Genomic DNA, 20,502 nt, shown 5'->3' on the forward strand with positions numbered 1-20,502 from the left:
ACATTAAGTGATGAATCCTGAAAGGCCTTTATATATCACAAGGCAGTAAATAATCTAATATATAATTATATTAACCTTTTCCCCATCAAAAACAGACCCAGGGCTCTTATGAGAATGGAAACTATGTAAAGCTTATAAGTGGCAACATTTACTGTAATCCAATGTGCAGATTTAGGAACACCAGATTTCCAATTTTGATGGAAATTCATAAAGCTTGAGGTACTACACTACAGAAATGACCAGATAGTCTACTGGTTTCCAGTGGCTCACTTAGGTCACAGAAGCAATTTCTTCATTAACTGGCCAACCAGGTTCCATGATCTTTTTTAACTCTTAGCATCTCCTGATGGGGAGAGGTGAGTGGAGAAAAAAAATGAAAATAATATAGTGACTGAGCCCCTACTATGTGCCTGGCATTTTATATGCATGGACCTGAGTCACCATAAAACCAAACTGTGTTCACTGTGCTCTGTTTAGCTACCTGGAAAATTCACATAGGTAGAATAGCTTTTAATAATTTAAAAAAATGTATTTTTTGCACTTAGAACAGTCCATAGTAGGTACTCTATAAAGACTTCTTGAATTTGGTAGTTTTAAATATCTTTAACTACAAATTGTGCATTTACAAATGAGCTCCATAATCCTAATGATTTTACTGCTCATAAAAATGTCAAAGTTGACATCAAATAAAAAGAACTGACATTTCCTTTTCAATGTTCACTGAACCCTTTCTGACAGGTACTACATGTTTATTTTTTTTTAATTTTTTTTTTTTTTTAATTTCTAGGAGAGAGAGAGAGACAGCGTGAGCAGGGGAGGGTCAGAGAGAGGTAGATACAGACTCTGAAATAGGCTCCAGGCTTTGAGCTGGCAGTCAGCACAGAGCCCGACGCGGGGATCGAACCCACGAACCGCGAGATCATGACCTAAGCGAAAGTCGGACGCTTAACCGACTAAGCCACCCAGGTGCCCCAAGTACTACATATTTAATTTACCACTAATAGTTTCTCATTTAATGCCTACAATGACTCTGTGAAATAGGCATTACTCTCACATCACAGGCTAGGGAAAAGGTCCAGGAGAAAACTGTCCGCGGTCACATACCTAACCACTAGCAGACCAAGTAAATGAACCAGGGTCTTACCAGCCTTGGGGCACATCCATTTTAGTGACCACAATGACTAATGACAATTTTCTTGTGCTCAGACCTGGCTGGGACTAGTAGCTGACTGCAAGTTGTGGTTATGGGCCTCTGGGACCACAGTCAACTGCCAAGGAGAACCCACTCTGTGCTGAATAAGGAGACTTCTCTTTCCTTAAAATGTATGATCTGGTTAGGTATTGACTAAGGCCTGATCATAATAACATGGCTAACCAAACATGGCAGTCTGTGACAAAGTCCCAGGATGCGATCCAGATGACAAGCTGTAGAGGATTTCTGAGAGGCAGGTTGCTGGTGGAGAATGGATGCCACTGATTAAGTCTGACTTTGAAGTAGGAGGGAGAAAGCCTTTCCAAGTTAATTAAGCAACATGCCCAAATCTCAGAGGTTATTACTATACTGGAAAATTAAGAAAAAATGCCTATTCAACTCATTAGAACATTTGTGTTAGAGTTTAATGGGGGGTGGAGCAGGGATAATTATGAAAAATAAATAAGCTGGATCCAAACCTCTTAAACTCCTTAAAGAAAAAAAATTATTTTCCCCTTCCCTTAAAACAGTTCCACAAACTTGATATTCTCAACAGCACTCTCTAAGAACTACCACTAGAGGGCATAATTATCCCAAGAGTCTATTTTTGGAATTAACCATAAAAATACTAATTTATTCACCTGATGCTGATAGAAATCATCACTTCCCCTCAACTTGAAACGGAGGTATATTCCCGTCCCAGAACTTGATATAGTTTGTCATTATGGGCTAAATCTTGTCAAATCTCTGGAAATCCAGGGGCCGGTTGGGGGGAGGAAGCAGATAAAAAATAATAAAGGCAACTTTCTTTAGCAGTAATTCCTTTGAATCATGTTTAACCATGAAGCCTTTAGAAGAACTATGGTACCTTCTGGATAGCAGAAATAATTATCAAGGAGCTAATACTTACTGGGTTTGTTTGTTTTTTTTCTTCCTTCCATTCATCAAATCACAAATGTTCCCCTGGCTATGGGAAAAAAAAAAAGATGGACTCAATCTCATTATACGTACTTTACTCTGGGTATTGAGGATAAAGAGCTTGTCATCTGGCTCCAGGAGTTTGCACGCATGAGCTATGTTGATAGCTGTCTCCTGCTTGTCCCCCGTCAGCATCCAGATCTTGATGCCAGCTTTTTGAAGGGCTTCTATAGACTCGGGGACTCCCTCCTGCAGACGGTCTTCAATGCCAGTAGCACCTAAAAAACAGCCAAGGTGCAACACAGCTTGTGAGAAACCAAAGCCAGTAGAAGCTCACCTAGCCTGAAATTGCATTGTATCCTGAACTACAGGAACTGTTCCAGTAGCTTCCAGGGATTCAAAGAAGTGTAAAGACCCAGACCAAAACCATTCACAAAGTACTATTCTGGGAGGGAAGCCTTAGGAATCAATGGGGTTAATTAAACTGGAGTGTAATCCTTGTGGCTAGCCTTCCTCTCTGTAAATTGATGAGGACTCGTTTCAGTTACTATGTGACCTTTCTCTACAATTTTGTAATTCTGTGATACTCCCAAGGGTAATGACTGGCTTTCAAAGAATGTTCTTGCCAATAAGTGGCTTATATTAGGAAAGAGCATTAAAAATGCGTATTATAAATCCATAATCCCCGTTTCTAAAACAACCAGATAAGTTTTGGAATTCAAAAATTTTCCAATTTCATGAAGGTAAGAGAGTGCATCTATCATGTTTTGAAACATCTCATAATCAAGCATATTAATGTTTCTGTAAAAAACTTTCAAATGTTCACATTAATTAGGATAATAAAGACTTACAAAAGCTTATCACATCAGGCCTGGTTTTTATAGCCAAATGAGTTCTGGCACTAAATCCACAGAGCGTTTTTGAGTTTGGAATTTCAGATGAGGAAAGGTGGACCCACACTATTGATGCTGTCACAGAGAAATGATGTAGGACAGGCAGTATTATTACTCTGTGGCTCAATATGAAGGGAGATCATTGTTTTTCTCTGAACCAGAGGAATGGAGCTCTGATACTGGTCTCTTGGTATGTGAGCACGTAGATTAGAATCTAGATGTCCAGACTGGGAGACAGTGGTTCTCAGCCGTGACTGGCTCAGTGTTCCTTGGGGAGTTTTTAAAAATTCAAATGTCCCAGTCACACATCAGACTAATTGAATCAGAATCCCTGAGAATAGGATGCAGTTTTTTTTATACTAAGAAATTTTTTTTTTTACTGTTTATGAGAGAGAGAGAGAGAGAGAGAGACAGAGTGCAACTGGGGAGGGGCAGAGAGAAGCACAGAATCTGAAGCAGGCTCCAGGCTCTGAGCTGTCAGCACAGAGCCCAATGTGAGGCTCAAACCCATGAACCATGAGATCATGACCTGGGCTGCAGTTGGACACTTAACCAACTGAGGCACCCAGGTGACCTTTGTAAAATAATTTTTAAATGTTTATTTATTTTTGAGAGAAAGCGAGAGAGTGAGCACATGAGTGCAGGTGAGGGGCAGAGAGAGAGAGAGAGAGGATCTAAAGCAGGCTCTGTGCTGTCAGTGCATACTCAGTCTGAGACAAGAAATGTTAGCTGTGCAACTTTTCCCAGCAATCAGGAAGTAAGAGGAGAGAAACAAATTTCACTGGTCCAGTGGCAACAGAACAAAGAACGCAGGCCCTGTTGCTAGGTAGATCCGAATTTCTTTGTAGCTCTGTCAGTTGTTAGCGTGTGACTTTGAACGAGTCAATGAGCTGATCTGTGGTCCAAGTTTCCTCTAAATAAGACAGAGATTTGTTGTGCAGATTCAAAAAGACAACACGTATTAAATACCTTATCCAATGCCTGGCAAGAAACTTTAGTTGGAAATCCTCTTGAGCCAGGAGGAACTGAAATATTTCTCTGACTGGGTATTCTAAGTTAAAGTGATAAGATTTTAAATGATCTTCTTAAGGACGACCACCCTGATCCCACCATAAATGAAGTCTAGTTCATTGCAGTGGAAAACAGAATGAAAAGAATTGGAAATGGGGTAGAGATCAGACTGGACACGGCAGACAGAACTATTTGCTCTATTAGATCAAAACAGAGGGAAAATACTGGTGAATAACCTCCTTACAGATAGCCAGTGTTTTTCAAAATCATCTATTCAGACAACACAACAAAGTCTACCTACCAAGTAAAGTTAGCTTGTTCTCCAACCTCATGGCAGATTTAAGGAGTAACTCTTCCCTGTGGTCAATGCTGGTTTCAGCTAAAAAATGGTTCCTCAGCCACTCTGTGTATTCAGCGTCACTCATGACCTGGGGGGGAGGAGGAGGAGGGAAAGCTGTGAGACAGGCCAGATCATCTTGCAGGATCCCACCAGGAGTGACCACTAGCAAAATACCAAACCATCAACCTGTTTTAGGAATTCCTCTCTCTGGACATACTGATACCAGATCCACATCTTCACACTGCCTGGTCACAAGCTTCCCAAGCTCTGTGATCAGACCACTTTACCACTGAGAATGGGTGGACACTGTAGGTCCATATCTCTTGGAAATTCTAGGCATCATATATGATGAAAGTGGGTTAATCTATTAAACCAGGGGGTATGCAGCTGGAAGAGATCTCTACTTGGTCATTAAATCTAGAAAGATTCTAATGGTGCAGTAGAAAAAGTGGTGTCAGGACTGCTCAGGTTGAGGTATTATGTAGCCAGCAGCACCGCTAATACCTTCTGAGGATTTGTTTATGGAGTTAGTTATTTGTAAAGGTGAAAGGAGAGAGGGGGCTGTGTGAGCAGAGCAAGGAAGGACTCCTCCAAAAATATTAAATGGAATTTCTGGAGAAGGACCTGATGATACATTTTCCTTTATCTTCAGGTTGCCATAGAGGGAGAAATCTACATTTCAGTTCTCATAAAGCGACATGAAGCAGAGGGAGTGAGGCGATTTCTCTGCTGCTTATTCTTGCTCACAAGGCAATCTGACACAGGAAAAACTGGACATCTATTGGGCTGCACTGTTATCAGGGGCAGGGTCATTCCGCTTGAAAAGGCAGAATTCTCTCCTTTTGCTTTGATCTTGAAACTCTCCATTTTTCTTACAACTGGGTGTAGGGTTGACTTCTGATTCTCTATGTAGCTGGTTGACTAAATATCGACTAAGAGTCTGCAGTGGACCCCAGCTTCCCTAATGCAACTCGTCAGAACTAGAATTTGGGTGAGAAATGAGAGACCCTTACGTGTGTCTTAGGTCCTAGCTACAGTCTCCAATTCAGGCTTCCAGGAGTCAGAAATTATAATGGATGGCAATTAATGCACTGATACTTTGATCTACGTGTGTTTCACTGACTTTCATACTCACTGGAGCCCAGAATGACGGATGGACATTGATACTCTGGTTTCTAACATACCACGTGAGAACTCAGGGAGCAGAACGTTTCGGTGCCCTTCTGGCAAAATGCTGAGAACAAGCTCCAAACGGCCAATACATATAGAAGAGAGAAGCTGTGAACAGAGAGCCCATGATCTGGGGGCTTTCCCAATTGTCCAGATCCAGGTTTGATACATGCCGATCATTAAGTGACGGCTACGCAGTGGAAGAATAAAGAAGATGCGCCTAACTGAGAGCCTCACCTTCTTCGCTATACATAACGTGCGTAGGCCTCGTTTGGCATAGTCATCCAAGTGTTTCTGGGTTTTCTCTCTTATTATCATCTGTTGTTTTTCCAGACTTGTTCCATCTGAAATAATTAACAAAACGCAAGTATTCCCACAAGTCTGCCCAATTAAAGCCACAGTTTTACAAACAACAGTAGCTTACCCCACAACAAATAAAAGACCTTGCACTTTTGAATCCCAAATGTGCATTTATTAAAGGGACCCTCAGAATAAACTTTTCCCTTGTTCCTTCCTCCCTGGGGAAAAGTACCATGAACTTAATACAAACACCATTCCCGCACCATTAATAACAACAGCAGCAATAACCATAATAATGCAAGCTGCCATTTACCAAACACCTACTGTTTGGTAGGCACTGGACAAAGGCTCTCTACCTATTGCATATACTATGTCATTAAACCTCTGAGGAACTTCTAAAAAAGTGCTACAGTCCCCATTTGTTGAACATTTAGGCACAGAATAGTTAGGTAACTTCACCAAGACATAGTTGGGTCAGATCTGCAGCCAGGTCTGTGCAGCCCCCAAACTTAACATGCTTTCTCACCAAATCCTAGGCAGCTTCCCCCACTTTACAAAGAACAGCTGATCCCCCAAATATCCACTTGTTTGTCTTTATAAAACCATCAAGAGTGGGGCTTTGAACTTCTGAGCCCCTCGTATCCCCGTTCTCAGTTCTGTATGAACTTACCTGGGGAAGAGAGCAACTCCATGATTGCAGAATCTGCACCCTTTGTGTAGACCACGACTTGGTTGGAAAGGGGGTGCCGAACGACAACAGACATTCTTTTTCTTACTGAGTCGAAGGGCAGGATGTGCAGGAGTTGAAATGTTAGTGGCCCCAAAGCAGCGAAGTCCACCACGACGTGCTCTGGTGTCCGGGACTGTAAAGTGCATTGGTAAGCCCGGGCGGCATACACCAAGGCCGCCTCGTCCGGGCTCTCAGCCTCATAACACAGGTTGGAGGCCAACGGCTGTGCAGGGGAGGACTCCACCTTGCCATCTGTGAGGCCTGCATCACTGGTCTGTTTCTCAGTCTCTGCAGGGCAAGCAGAGTTACTAGAGCCCTGTGGGCTCTCACTAGTTTGGGAGACTTCTTCCTCCACAGGTGAAGTCAGTTTCATTCGACTAAAGAGAGAGAGTCTGCTCACAAAGGCACTTGGGATCCCAGAAGATGGCTCTTTCCCACTGGCAAGGGACGGCGAACTTGATCTTCGGACAGACAACCTCTGGAAGAGGTTTTTAATCTCTTCCAAGGACTTGATGGGCATTCCACTCAGTGATGAGAGTCCAATCTAGGAAAGATAGTTTGGGAGGATCTCTGTAATATAGTCAAAAGCAGTTCAGAACAATGTTGAAGTCAAACCAGGAAAAACCTAGGTAAGAATTATCCCTCCTTAAAGAGCTACCAGCCTGCTGCTTCATACTTAAAACTGCCCCAGAAAAGAGGTGCCTAGGTGGCTCAGTTGGTTAAGCGTCTGACTCTTGATTTCAGCCCAAGTCATGATCTCAAGGTTCGTGAGGTCAAGCCTTGCTCTGCGATGACAGCACAGAGCCTGCTTGAGATTCTCTCTCTCTTTCTGTCTCTGCCCCACCCATCTCTCTCTCTCCCTCAAAATAAATAAATAAATAAACATTTTTAAAAAACTGTCCCAGAAAACATTAACAAAAGTAAAAATGGACATAATAAAAAATATGTGCTAACACTGATGGCACTATAAATTTCTACAACCATTCAGAAAGAAACTTGACAAATGATAGTAAAGATTAAAAAATTGCTAGCAGTGGGCATATTACAGCAATTTTTCCTAATGAATAACTTAAGATATAGGTAATCCATAATCTTTATTATGTACATCCTAGCAATAGCAATTTAAAAATTATAAGCAAATTAAGTATTCAGAAATAGCAAAGCAGGAAAATCTTTCTGAAATGTTATGCAGTATTTAAAAAATAAAGTTTATAAAGCTCCCCATGGGTAAAATTGGAAAAGCCATAAAAATATAAAATTTGTGTGACTAATATAAAAATAAAAATTGTATGAACATAAGAAAAAGAGTGATAATATCCATTTAAAACATTGAAGGAAAGCCAAAAGATTAACAAAATGGGTTTGTTTTTCTCTTTTAATTTTCAGATTCTATAAAAGATTCTTACCATGACTTTCTCTGTTGTTTTAAAAAGGCTGGTAAACAAAGTCACTTAGAAGTGTTATCAGCAGAAGTGATCAGCTTAATATTATCAGCATAATATATTCTAATTTGTGGCATGATTTTTTTCTAGCTCTTAACTTTTATCAGTGATTAAACATAGAGTTTAATATTAATTATGAAGGGCAATTATATCCTAAAGTTTTCTCATTCTAAAATGCCTAAGATATGAAAGTATCTTCCTAAACGTTATTAATCTTTGGATATTTGGAGGGAGCTATGCTGGTCAATTTTCACACTCATCAGCAACTCAGAAATGAAGAGAAACAGATACAGATGAGGTTTCCATACTTCTTACAGATTCTGATTAGCTTCTTAGTCATGGTCTATCATTACCTCAAAATATCATGAAGCTTAGGCTTTTATAGTTCTAGGGATTTTCTTTCAGACAAGAGCATATTCTATTTTTGGGGGATAAGGCAACAATATTTTCAAACAAAAAACACCAGAAGACGCCTACTTTGGAAACAGATGCATGAGAAAAATTGTTACATGAGGAGGAAAAAAAAGAATATCCAGTGATTTATTCTCTAAGTACATAACCACTTTCCAAAGAGCAACTCTCTAACTGAAAACCTTATAAAAACAGTTTTCTGATCAAGTAAAAGGTTTATTGGAAAGAAGTTATTTTTTTAAATTTTTAATGTTTATTTTTGAGAGAGAGAGTGAGAGAGCAGTGTGGGGCAAAGAGAGAGGGGGTTACAGAATCTGAAGCAGGCTTCAGGCTCTGAGCTGTCAGCACAGAGCCCAAGGTGGGGTTCGAGCTCATGCACCGTGAGATCATGACTTGAGCCAAAGTCAGACGCTTAACGATTAACCAACTGAGCCACCCAGGCACCCTGGAAATAAGTTATTTTTGTGTTAAAACTGATCACCTCTGAAGTCGCCAAAAGGAGACGATCTGATGGAAAATGAAAATATAATTGGGTTGTGCTGCAAACTGAAATTTAAGTGGGTGTTGCAAAAGGAAAGATAGTCCTTCGCATGAGGAAGACAGCACAGCATGTGGTGAATCACCAGTCTTTAAAACAAGTTTTTCTTTTGAATTGAAAATGAATTTTTCCATACATTCTAAGCTACAAATAGGCTTTTTCAATCTAGCTTTTGTGGGAACTGCAGAATCTTGATACACTGTAAATGTATTGGATTTTAAATTGAGTTAGAACTAACCCAACTGATACATGAAGAAGGTACATTATCATGAAACATGATGATGAATCTAATACTTAAGATTTTGCTTGATGTAGTGCATATGACGCTGGAGGTCTCCGAAGCCTCAAAGAAGCTTCAGTTTGGTAGGGAAATTATGCAAAATGAGCAGAGCGACATTTCATAAGAACTGTTCTCATCAGCCACCTTTCGAGAGGCAAAATAGTAGAGCAGCACTGAGTCATTCTTCCTGGGTTCAAATACCACTTCCCCACTAACTGGCTCTGTGACTCCAGGATAAGTACCTAACGTCAATGGTAAGATGGGGTATAGTGGAGTAATATTACCCAACTTAGAAATTGTTCGGAGGATTACACATGTTAATACCAGTAAATCACTTAGAACATATATCCAGAGCACAGATTCAGTGGTGTATGTTAGCTGCTATTATTATTATCATGAGTGATAGTATTAATTATTATCTACGTAACAAGGCCAGTACATGTACATTTAAACCCGAAGTTCTCTTCTGGAAGGTGATCCTTATTTGCATCAGGGACTTTACCTTTTGAATTTTTTTTAATGTTTTTTATTTATTTCTGAGAGAGAGAGAGAGAGAGACAGCGTGAGCAGGGGAGGATCAGAGAAAGAGGGAGATACAGTATCTGAAATAGGCTCCAGGCTCTGAGATGGCTGTCAGCACAGAGCCCGACGCGGGGGCTCGAACCCACGAACCGTGAGATCATGACCTGAGCCAAAGGCAGACACTTTACCCAGGAGCCCAGAGACATTACCTTTTGTCGCGGTTGGTTAGGAGCAGAAACCACTACAGTGTTGCAAATTGCCAATGCAATAAAAAAGTCAATGATGTACAAAGTGTCCAGTGGTGGATCTGGGACAGTCTCATCTACTGGAGTAAAAAGCTGAGGTGTAATCTGATGAAATCTGTCCAAAAGCCTGGTGTCTGGTACCACATCTGTTTCCTGAAAACCCAAGAAGAAAAAGTGTTCTTACATTAAGTATCTAAAAATGAGAGCTTTCAATTTACATGACAAGTAGCTTTATAACCACAATCTATGCACAACAACATAGTAAACTTTACACTTCTAACAAAGATTTAACATATATGGCACAATGGGAAGTGAGAATAGGAAAATAACAGATAAAAAGAAATGGAAAATCCAGAATGCATAATACTGATGGAGAGTACCTTGACTATTAACTTAAACTCAACAGGAGATAGGAACAACGCCTTCCACCAAAATCTAGTTGACTGTTTTCTTACTTTGAAATACATAGTTGCCAAAAATGAACTATTTTGACTTCATCAAGATAAAAAGCTTCTGCACAGAGAAGGAAAAAAGATCAACAAAACTAAAAGACAGCAGACGGAATGCGACAAGGTATTTGCAGATGACATATCAGATAAAGGGTTAGTATCTAAAATCTATAAAGAACTTAGCAAACCCAATACACCCCCCACCCCCACAAAAAGCCCAAATAATGCAGTTAAGAAATGGGCAGAAGATATGAATAAACACTTTTCCAAAGAACACATCCAAATGGCTAACAGACACATGAAAAGATGCTGAATATCACTCATCACCAGGGAAATACAAATCAAAACCACAATGAGATACCCCCTCATTCCTGTCAGAATGACTAAAATTAACACAAGAAACAACAGGTGTTGGCAAGAATGTGGAGAAAGGGGAACCCTATTGCATCATTGGTGGGAATGCAAACTGGTGCAGCCACTCTGGAAAACAGTATGGAGGTTCCTTAAAAAGTTAAAAACAGAACTACCCTATGACCCAGCAATTGCACTACCAAGTGTTTATCGAAAGGATACAAAAATACAGATTTGAAGGAATACATGCACCCCAATATTTATAGTAACATTATCAACAATAGCCAAACTATGGAGAGAACCCAAATGTCCACTGACTGATGAATGGACAAAGAAGATGTGGTATACGTAAACAATGGAATATTACTCAGTCATGAAAAAGAATGAAGTCTTGCCATTGGCAACAATAGGGATGAAGCTGGTGTATATTATGCTAAGCAAAATAAGTCAGTCAGGAAAAGACAAATACTGTTTGACTTCACTCACCTATGGAATATAAGAAACAAAACAGATAAAGATGTGGGAAGGGGAAAAAGAGAGGGAAATAAACCATAAGAGACTCTTATTGATAGGGTACAAACTAAGGGTTGATGGAGGGAGGTTGGTGGAGGATGGGCTAGATGGGTGATGAGCATTAAGAAGTGCACTTAGTTGTGATGAACACTGGATGTTGTATGTAAGGGATGAATCACTGAATTTTATTCCTGAAACCAATACTGCACTGTATGTCAATGAACTAGAATTTAAATAAAAATTTGAAAAGAAAGAAAAATACACATTTCCAGAGCATCCAACAGCAACTGATGATTCATTTAATGACTGCTAAGTACCACCTCTTTTAAAGTAAGGACATTATTCATACCATATTACTTTAACAAAATATTTTATGGTTCAAATCATTATTAGAATAAAAACAAAAACAGAAATAAACAAAAAAAGCTCTCCAAAATACACATTAGTATGAACAGGCAACAGAACATCACTTAGTAATATACATGACGTTAATGAGGGTTCCTCCAAGAGATTACTTTTCTATTTAACGTTTTTATTTTATTTTTTGAGAGATAAGAGAGAAACAGAGCAGGAGCAGGGGAGGGCAGAGACAGAGGGAGACACAGAATCCAAAGCAGGCTCCAGACTCTGAGCTGTCAGCACAGAGCCTGATGCAGGGCTCGAATCCACGAATATGAGATCATGACCTGAGCCAAAGTCGGATGCTCAACTGACTGAGCCATCCAGGTACCTCCAAGAGATTCTGATCATCAAATATATTTGGCAATATATGCCCTGTGCCCTTCTCTTAAAGATTCTTAGTACAGGAGCGCCTGGATGGCTCAGTCAGTTATGTGTCTGACTCTTGACTTCGGCTCAGGTCATGATCTCATGGTTCTTGAGTTCTAGCTGACAGCATGGAGCCTGCTTCAAATCCTCTGCCTCCCTCTCTCTGTCCCTACTCCACTTGTGCTCGTTCTCTTTCTCCCCAAAATAAATATTTTTAAAAAATTTAATAAATATTCTTAGTACAAATTAGCTCTAAGAAGTTCTGCTATTGAAAAAAAATGTATCCATTTTGCTTAACACAGTACTTCGCACACTTAACTGAAGAATGCTGGTGTTAATAAAAGAACGTTGTACTAGAAAATGGTTTATAAACAGTAACATGTAGACAACGACTTTAGAAATCTTTCAGATGAATCAAGAGAGGGATCATCAGCTACAAATCAAGTTGTGCAAAAATGCCACTGTATTCCAGAGGAGTCGTTGATGTAGTTGGATGGCAAAGCATACTGACTGCAGGAAGCCAGCAGAGGTGACGTAGAGATAGGAGTGAACAACGGAGAAGTGAGACATGTGGTATTAGGCTCAGAAGACCATGGCGTGTATTTTATGCTTAGTTTGGTGAGAACTAGATAGGCTTAATAAGAAAAGAGCACATGAGTTTGGGTTTAGGTCCTGGACCCACTGCACAGCAGCTGCTGTCCTCGGGCAGCTTGCTTCACTCTCCAAGCTGGATTTTCTTCTTCTGAGTAATGGTAAAAATAACACCTACCTCACAGGGTGGCTATGTAAAGTCAATGAGATAATGAGTGAGGTGATACCTGCACAACACGAACCTACGGGCAGGTCACCAGGCTCACAATGGGTCCAAAATATATGCTGTCACGAAGCATTCTCAAATTTCTATTTAAATACATCAATATGTACTATCCTGTCATATGAGACTTAGCAAAATTTGAATTCTGTTGCAGTTTGGTGCAGTTTATAGGCACTAATAACCTGATGGCTGTTCACTAATGAGTCAGCCATATTTCCTCATGCATCTCACGTACACAGTAACACTGAGCTGGTGCCTGGGCCCTCAGTTACTCAGAGAATAATCCTTTCCTCAAGGACCTCCTTGCCAAAGTCAATAGAAGAGAGTGGTAAAGTTTGAGAGACTTCTTTCTTACTCAATGCTTAGTCAGCCAAGGGATGCTTGGGAAATTTGGCACGTGATATTTGGCAAAGTCTCTGATTATACTGTCATCTAGTGCTTTGAGATCCCATGAGTTAGAAAACATTTCCAGAGGAATCTCAGAATGCTAATCTGCACTAAGCCAAAAAAAAAACAAAAAACAAAACAAAAAAACCCAGAAAAACCAAAAAAACTTTAGAGTGTTTCTTAGAGTGAAACTCTAAGAAATGCTAAAAATAAATTTTTTAATGTTTATTTACTTTTGAGAGACAGAGAGAGAGAGAGAGAGAGAGAGAGAGAGAGAGAAAGGCAGAGCATGAGTGAGGAAGGGGCAGAGAGAGGGAGACACAGAATCTGAAGCAGGCTCCAGGCTCCAGAATAGAGCCTAACGCGGGGCTCAAACTCAAGAGCCACACGATCGTGACAGGAGCCAAAGTCAGACACTTAACTGACTGAGCCACCCAGGCGCCCCTCTCTAAGAAATATTTAAACATCAATTTAAATTTAGTGGCTTTCCATAGAACCATGCTTCCTTTTTAGTAATTCTCTATCACCTCCCCCACTTTTCTGGCTTATTTCCCACCTATGTTTATCAATTATTGACCCTCTCTATTCAGGTCCATTTCTCTTACCTCAATTCTCATTTTTATTGCTGCAAAGTCTAGGTCTTTAGGGCTCTGTGGTTGCTTTCTTTTATGCTCTGTAAACCCCTCCTCATTAGTTTAATCCTAACTCAAGTTTTACCTCTTTTCTGCAGCCCTTCTTGATCCCTCCTCCCCCATTAGAAGTTGAACACTTCGTTCTGCGTGCCCTCACTCTACTGTGGGTTAACCTACTATTAACACATCTTTAATACAGGATTGTATTTACTTATTTATAGGTCTGCCTCCTCTTCCTAGAAACAAAACTGAAGGATGGGGACGTATCTGACTCATTTTATATCCCTGTGTCTAGTATTTTCCTATTCTTTTTTATTAATCTATTCATTCATCCCATAAATACTTATTGTTGATCTATGACATCAGGTACTCCTCAAGGACAGAGGGATGCATAGGACAGTTAGGACTCTGGCTTGTGTGTGGCTCACATTCTAGTTAGAGGAGACAGCAGATCCAAACACTAATCCATAAGCAAATAAGATGTTTCTAGATTGAGACAGAGAGAGACAGGGTGGGGTGAAAAGAACTTTGGATTAGGTGGTAGGGAAGGTTTGCTGAAGAGGTGACACAGAAGCTGAGATGTCAGTGACAGAAAGGAGAGCCATACAGAGATCTAAGCGAGTAGCCACCTGGGTAGAACAAACCGCACTCTTGTTGAATGAAAACATAGAGAGGATGAAAGCAGCATAAAAAACCTTGGCTTACAAAGAAAAGGTTTCTTTTTCTAAATAGGCCCCAGGACCCTGGGGCTTCAATGACCTGCTAAATCCCAATGTTGGCATATTTTTGCCAGTAGCCCGCCTAGGATCCGTACTTCCTGGCTCTTAACGTGCCTCCCCATGCAAGGTTCTAGCTTATAATTTTTCATTTCTAGACATCACAGGCTCTCAGTGTGCTCTCAAGCTGCTGTTCTTAACCTGGGCTCCACCGACAGGCTTTTGGAATTGGATGCCAAATTTTAACAGATGCTAATTTTTCAGGTCAAAGAATCCATAGCTTTTTCAAAATAATCTGTAGTCTCAAAAGGATGAAATCAACTTGTCTAGAGCAAGAGTGAGATGATCTCATATTTCAAGGAAGACCTCTTTATCCTATACATAATGGGGTGGTTTTGAAAACCCAAAACAACAGCCCCAGGGCATCTATACAATCAGAATGGCACATGGCACTGAAGTAAAGGGCAAGTGAAAACAAAATGCACTGAGTGGGGAGACTGAGCCTGTGAAACAGTTCACTTAACAGCCTTCAAAACTACTTTATGGAGGGTGAATATGTGAGTTACTGAGCTAGATGTTGAGGATTCAAGATGTTAAATTCTTGCTCTCAAGGAGCTAATGGTACATGTCAGGGACATAAATAAGGCCTGTGTAATGAGAAGCAAGGAAGGGGGGGAATATGTACATAAAAGTCTTTGGAAGGGAGTAGTTAATATAGTCTTATAAGAAATAAGTATTTCATCAGATTTGGTAGATAGAGGGAGGTTGTCAATGGGGAGAATAAATTTTACATGGAGGAAATGGTACAGATAAAAGAACAGACTTCAAGAAATATCATTTTTTTTTCCAAGACGAGAATGAGGCTAAATCAGGAAACTGAGGGGGTAGGTATACCACAACCCCAGTGGGTCACCCGTGCCTACTATTTCCAAGTAAACATGGGTCAACATGTGGTTAACTTCCTGTGGGTGGAAAGTATAAAAGATCAGTACAGGAATAGGTAAAAAGAGAAGAAAATATATATCTATTTGTGATACAGCCTTATAGTGATTGCACAGAAGAGGCTGTATGCATTCTTTTCCCATGTTCCATTCAGAAGTTGGAGAAAAAAAAATTAAGTCTGGATGTTTGGAACAGTTTGACGTATGGCCAAGATACAATATGACAGGTTTTATATCTTCAGTGCCACAGAAATGACCTAAATGAGTTGCATGGAAATGATCACCCTCACTGCCTCAATTTTTACTGGCAATTTTGAAAAGAGCCAGGAGATTCCCTTCGAGGCCTTTCCAGAACAAATGAGACCACTGGTGTCTACTTAGATCACATCTCTGCTATGGAAATCATACAATAAATTCAACACAGACACACAAAGCTTCCCCAAAGTAGATTTGTTCTTGTTACTTGTTACGCCACCTACTTCAGACCAGTTGCAGTCCCAAGCCTGGGAATCCCCGTCTTCGTAAAAAACAAGAGTTAATGATATGTGGAAGGCAAGGGGGCAGCTGAAGTTTTACAGAAGCAACTTTAAGTACAGCAAAACTTTTGAACTCTGGTTCTTTCATGTAAGTAGTGTTCCTCTTTCCCATCTTCCACGTGGCCCTCTAGATTTTTCCACAGCAAAATGGGTTTGTCAATGGGTATGACTAAACAATTTCCAAAACTTCCTTCGGGAACTCAAGTGATACCTGGCTGAAATATCAGAAAATGTCATTCTGGGGACTTGGAATGGAGGGATTCAGGGTTTGATGGGATTGGAGAGAAGAATGCAGAAAAAAGGCCTTGAAGGATACTAACAGTACATATGTCATTCAGACATACTTGCCTGTCTGTGAGATAACTCTGGTAAGCTTTGCTTGTTCTGAGAGTGAGTCATGGTCCTTAAACTAAGGCAGCCTTTCTGGATTTTTCTGTTTGTTTGATTGTTTTGTTTTCAGAGGGAGAGGGGAGCAAGCATGAGTTCAGGGAAGAGAGTCAGAGGGAAAGAGAATGATAACCAGGATCCATGCCCAGTGCAGAGCCCGCTACAGGGCTTGATTTCACAACCCTGAGGTCATAACTTGAGCTGAATCAAGAGTTGGACACTAGCCAGCTGAGCCACCCCAAGGCAGCCTTCTTTAGGCTCAGACACGACTGGCCCTGATCAGAAATACTATGCTATTTCAGAAACGATACACTGAATTATCCCACATATTAGGAAGTTGTGATATTGTTTGCTTATCTTTTCAATTCTATGCAGCAATTACACTGAAGCGCAATTACGTGGTCTCTTCTCAGGTAGAAAGACAACAGTGTTTGGCTCTGTCATAATTAGGAGGATGTTTTTTCATGATTCATTATAGATATGCAAGATTCAAGGCATGCATTCACACTTACAATGGGGCTACTGAAAGCAGCCTGTCTGGAGTGAGGGGCTTCACTGGCTCCTTCTCCACCTCCCAGAGCTAAACAGCTCCCAGCAAGATGATTCAAGGATTTACTTCCCAAGGGCCCATTATGAACTGTCCTGCAGCTGGAGGTCCTCGGTTTTGTCATATTGCTGAGGGAGCCATTGGGAGTGTCTGCGGAATCTTCGTCTTCAGCGACAGCTTCCTGGTAGGACTCTAACCTCTTGGCTGAGAGATAAGGGAAAAAAAAAAAAAAAAAAACACAACCAAAAACCATACTGGGTCATTACCCAAGAAGAACCATTTGCAAACTGAGTATGTCAGACATTTACTTAAACAGATATTTCACACCATCTCTTTCCTTTTCAAAACTGCCCTCCAAAGTCCCCTCTCCAGGTTCCCTTAATGAACTTACCTCACTGAGAAAAGTAAAAGCAATCAGACAGCAACTCCCTTCTTATCCCATCATCAAATCTACCAACCTATCCACATCTGTATCCAAATTCTGTCTTCCCTCCTACTACTACTACGGATAAAGTTTCAAAAGCCAAGCTCTCCTCTCATGATCTGCCTCCCACTCCTCTGGCCTTCTCAAGGACTTCACATTTACAACTTTCCCCTCTTTTGCTTACCCTGATCTCCCCTCAACTGATCTCATGGCTTTCTGTCCCTGTTTGTCCACTGATACTATTTTGGCAAGGTATCAAATCTCATTATTGCATCTGTCCATTTGTTATATGGATCCTTAGCAACATCCAACAAGGGTGACCATTCTCTTCCTGAAATGGTTCTTTTGGTTTCTCTGACCCCATGTGTACCCGTTTTTCCTCCTACTTCAATGGCTATTCCTTCTTATTTTCTCCTGCTGTCTTCTCTTCAATCAAATTCTGGGTTACTACTAGAGCTTCTTCCCTTCTCCACCTATATACTCTTCCTTGGTGATGTCAACTGGTCCCACATTTGAAATACCAACTCTGCCACATGACTTCTAAACCTGTATCTTCAACTCCAACTTCTAACTGGAATCCAGACTCCTATGTATATCTAACTCTCCACTTGATACTTCCAGTTGGATGTCTACTGGGTTCTTGAAGCAGATTATCTGCATGGCTTACCTTTCTCAAGTCTCATATCATGTCCCTTGCCAGCAAAGACTTTCCAGATATAACCACTTCAGCACTTACTGCCATCTACACACTGTAGATCTTATTTGTTTTTATTTTTTGAATCATTCAGTAGAATATAAACTCCAAAAATGCAAAGAGCTTTGTCTGTTTTGTTAATATGATATATTCCCAAAATAAGACAAAAACAGAGAGGGAGGCAAACCACAAGAGGCTCTTAAATACAAAGAACAAACTAAGTGTTGCTGGAGGGGAGATGGGTGAGGAGAATGGGCTCAATGGGTGATGGCATTAAGGAGCAATGGGTGTTATATGTAAGTGATGAATCACTAAATTCTACTTCTGAAACCATTATTACACTATATATTAACTAATTTGGATTTAAGTAAAAATTTAAAATATATCATGAGATCACCAGAGCCCAAAGTAGTGGTTAATACTCAACAAATATTTGTTGACTAAATAAATAATAGATACCTTAAATTTGATATGGTCCAAATAGAACTCTCTCCCTCATTACCCCTCAAACTTAGTCTTCCTCTGGCCTTCCCCATCTTCATAGATAGCACCTAACTATTTATATAGTTACCTACACCAAAAATCTAGGAGTCTCCTTGATTCTTCTCTTCTTGTCCAGCCCCATATTCAAAGCATCACCAAGAGCTGTCCACTACTTATCCAAGCTGCATCTCAAATATCTCAACTTCTCTGCATCTTCATTACCCTCATCCAAGCCATCATCACCTCTTAACTGGACTAGTGCAAATAGCCTCATAACTGGTCTCCTTATCCCTTTGCACTCCATCACTTAACCAGTAGCTAGAATAATCTTCCTAAAACATAAAGTAGATCACATTACTCCTGCACAAACCTTTCTTTATGTTGGCTTTTATAACTCAAAATGATCTGACCTCCACTAATGTTCTCTAACTTTGTTGCCCCTTCCTCTTCCACACATCCACTAAAATCCAGCCTCACTGGCCTTCTTTTCTTACTTAGAAAATTGCCAGGCTCATTAAGCCTGAGCCCCTCTATACTAGCTGCTACCTCTAACTGGTGGATTTTTGCACCTGAACTTCAAGATTATGTCATTCAGATTTAAGCTCTAATCCTTAGAAGGGCCTTGCTCCCCTACACAATACAAAGTGCTTTCCAATCATTCTATATCATATCATCTCATTTTAATTCTCTGAAAAGCACTTTTCATTATTTAATATTTTTCTTGATTTAAGAATTGATTTATTTGTGACTATTCAACAGAAGCTCTGTGAGAGAGCCCTTGTCTGCCTTGTTAATCATTATGTCTGGGAGTACAGAGTAAACAATCAGTAAATGTGTACTTGCTGAATTGCTAGCTGTAGTCAAGGCACGTCTAGCTACTTAGAGTATGGCTTTTGGCAAGTTAATTTCAAAAAATATATATTTTTTCATAGTTTAATAGTTTTTATCTGTATTTTTCAAGGACGACGAGAGGCTAAGAGGCAATGTTGTGATTGCCTCTAGAACCAACTCTTCCAAAGACTCAGTGTCTTGTAGGAAATCACTTAACTCTTCCTGGGCCTGTTTTCTTACTAGCAGAATGAACAATTTGGATTTAATGACTTTAAGATCCTTTCCAGCTCTGCAAGTTTCATTATATTCTCTGCCTAAATATACAGAACTCTTTCCCTGTATGGCCTTTCAGCTTTAGAAATCTATCCATTTATTTAATCCCAAACATACTGAAGTTCTCCATTTTCACCTGTGCCCTTGTTTAGAATATCCATTCTTTTTTACTATACTTACATAAATCCTCAACATCTCTGAAAGCTTAGTTCAAAGGCCAGCTCCTCAATGGTGACATCTGTAACTATACTGACACTCTCTCGCTGGGCCTTTAAGCTTCTATATACTGAATGTACTGAATATTACTACGCACCAGGCATTTGTCTCATTTAATAACTAGAACAACCTTCTGTGGCAGAAACTATCAGTACCTCAATTTTAGTAATAAAGAAATCAAATGAATTTTCCCCATTTCACAAAAGTAATATTCATCAGTCTTATATCCAGTTCTATGAAGTTCACAGCCAATGCTTGGAGTCCTCATGCCACACTCTTTCTAAATATAGCCATATATGTTAACATGTATTATTCCTTATCATTTTACACCAATATTCCCTGCTTGATTTCAATGAGTCCATGCATTGTAGTTTAAACATTTATTAAATGAATAATGAATGAATGTCTGAATAGACACATGAATGAAATATCCCTAGACTCAAGGGAATGTTGTGGGGTAGGGACTTAACATTTATTGAGTACTTACTGTTCATCAATCATCTGTTTAGGTTCTTTATATTAATATCTGTATCTAGATCTTCCCTTTT

General features: G+C 40.0%; 1 protein-coding gene across 1 annotated transcript in view; it reads right to left on the reverse strand.

The window, feature by feature from the left end:
- ATP10D (ATPase phospholipid transporting 10D (putative)) overlaps positions 1-20,502 on the reverse strand; it is a 103,953-nt gene that overhangs the window by 24,096 nt on the left and 59,355 nt on the right. The window contains exons 10-15 of the mRNA XM_077757820.1: positions 16,999-17,237; positions 9,957-10,145; positions 6,495-7,098; positions 5,762-5,868; positions 4,316-4,442; positions 2,204-2,388 (exon numbers count right to left, since the gene is read on the reverse strand). Coding sequence (XP_077613946.1) covers positions 2,204-2,388; positions 4,316-4,442; positions 5,762-5,868; positions 6,495-7,098; positions 9,957-10,145; positions 16,999-17,237 — 1,451 coding nt within the window. The remainder of the gene's footprint in view (positions 1-2,203; positions 2,389-4,315; positions 4,443-5,761; positions 5,869-6,494; positions 7,099-9,956; positions 10,146-16,998; positions 17,238-20,502) is intronic.

This window comes from Crocuta crocuta, unplaced genomic scaffold (genome assembly GCF_008692635.1).
Source record: "Crocuta crocuta isolate KB4526 unplaced genomic scaffold, BGI_CrCroc_1.0 scaffold282, whole genome shotgun sequence".
Lineage (NCBI taxonomy): Eukaryota > Metazoa > Chordata > Mammalia > Carnivora > Hyaenidae > Crocuta > Crocuta crocuta.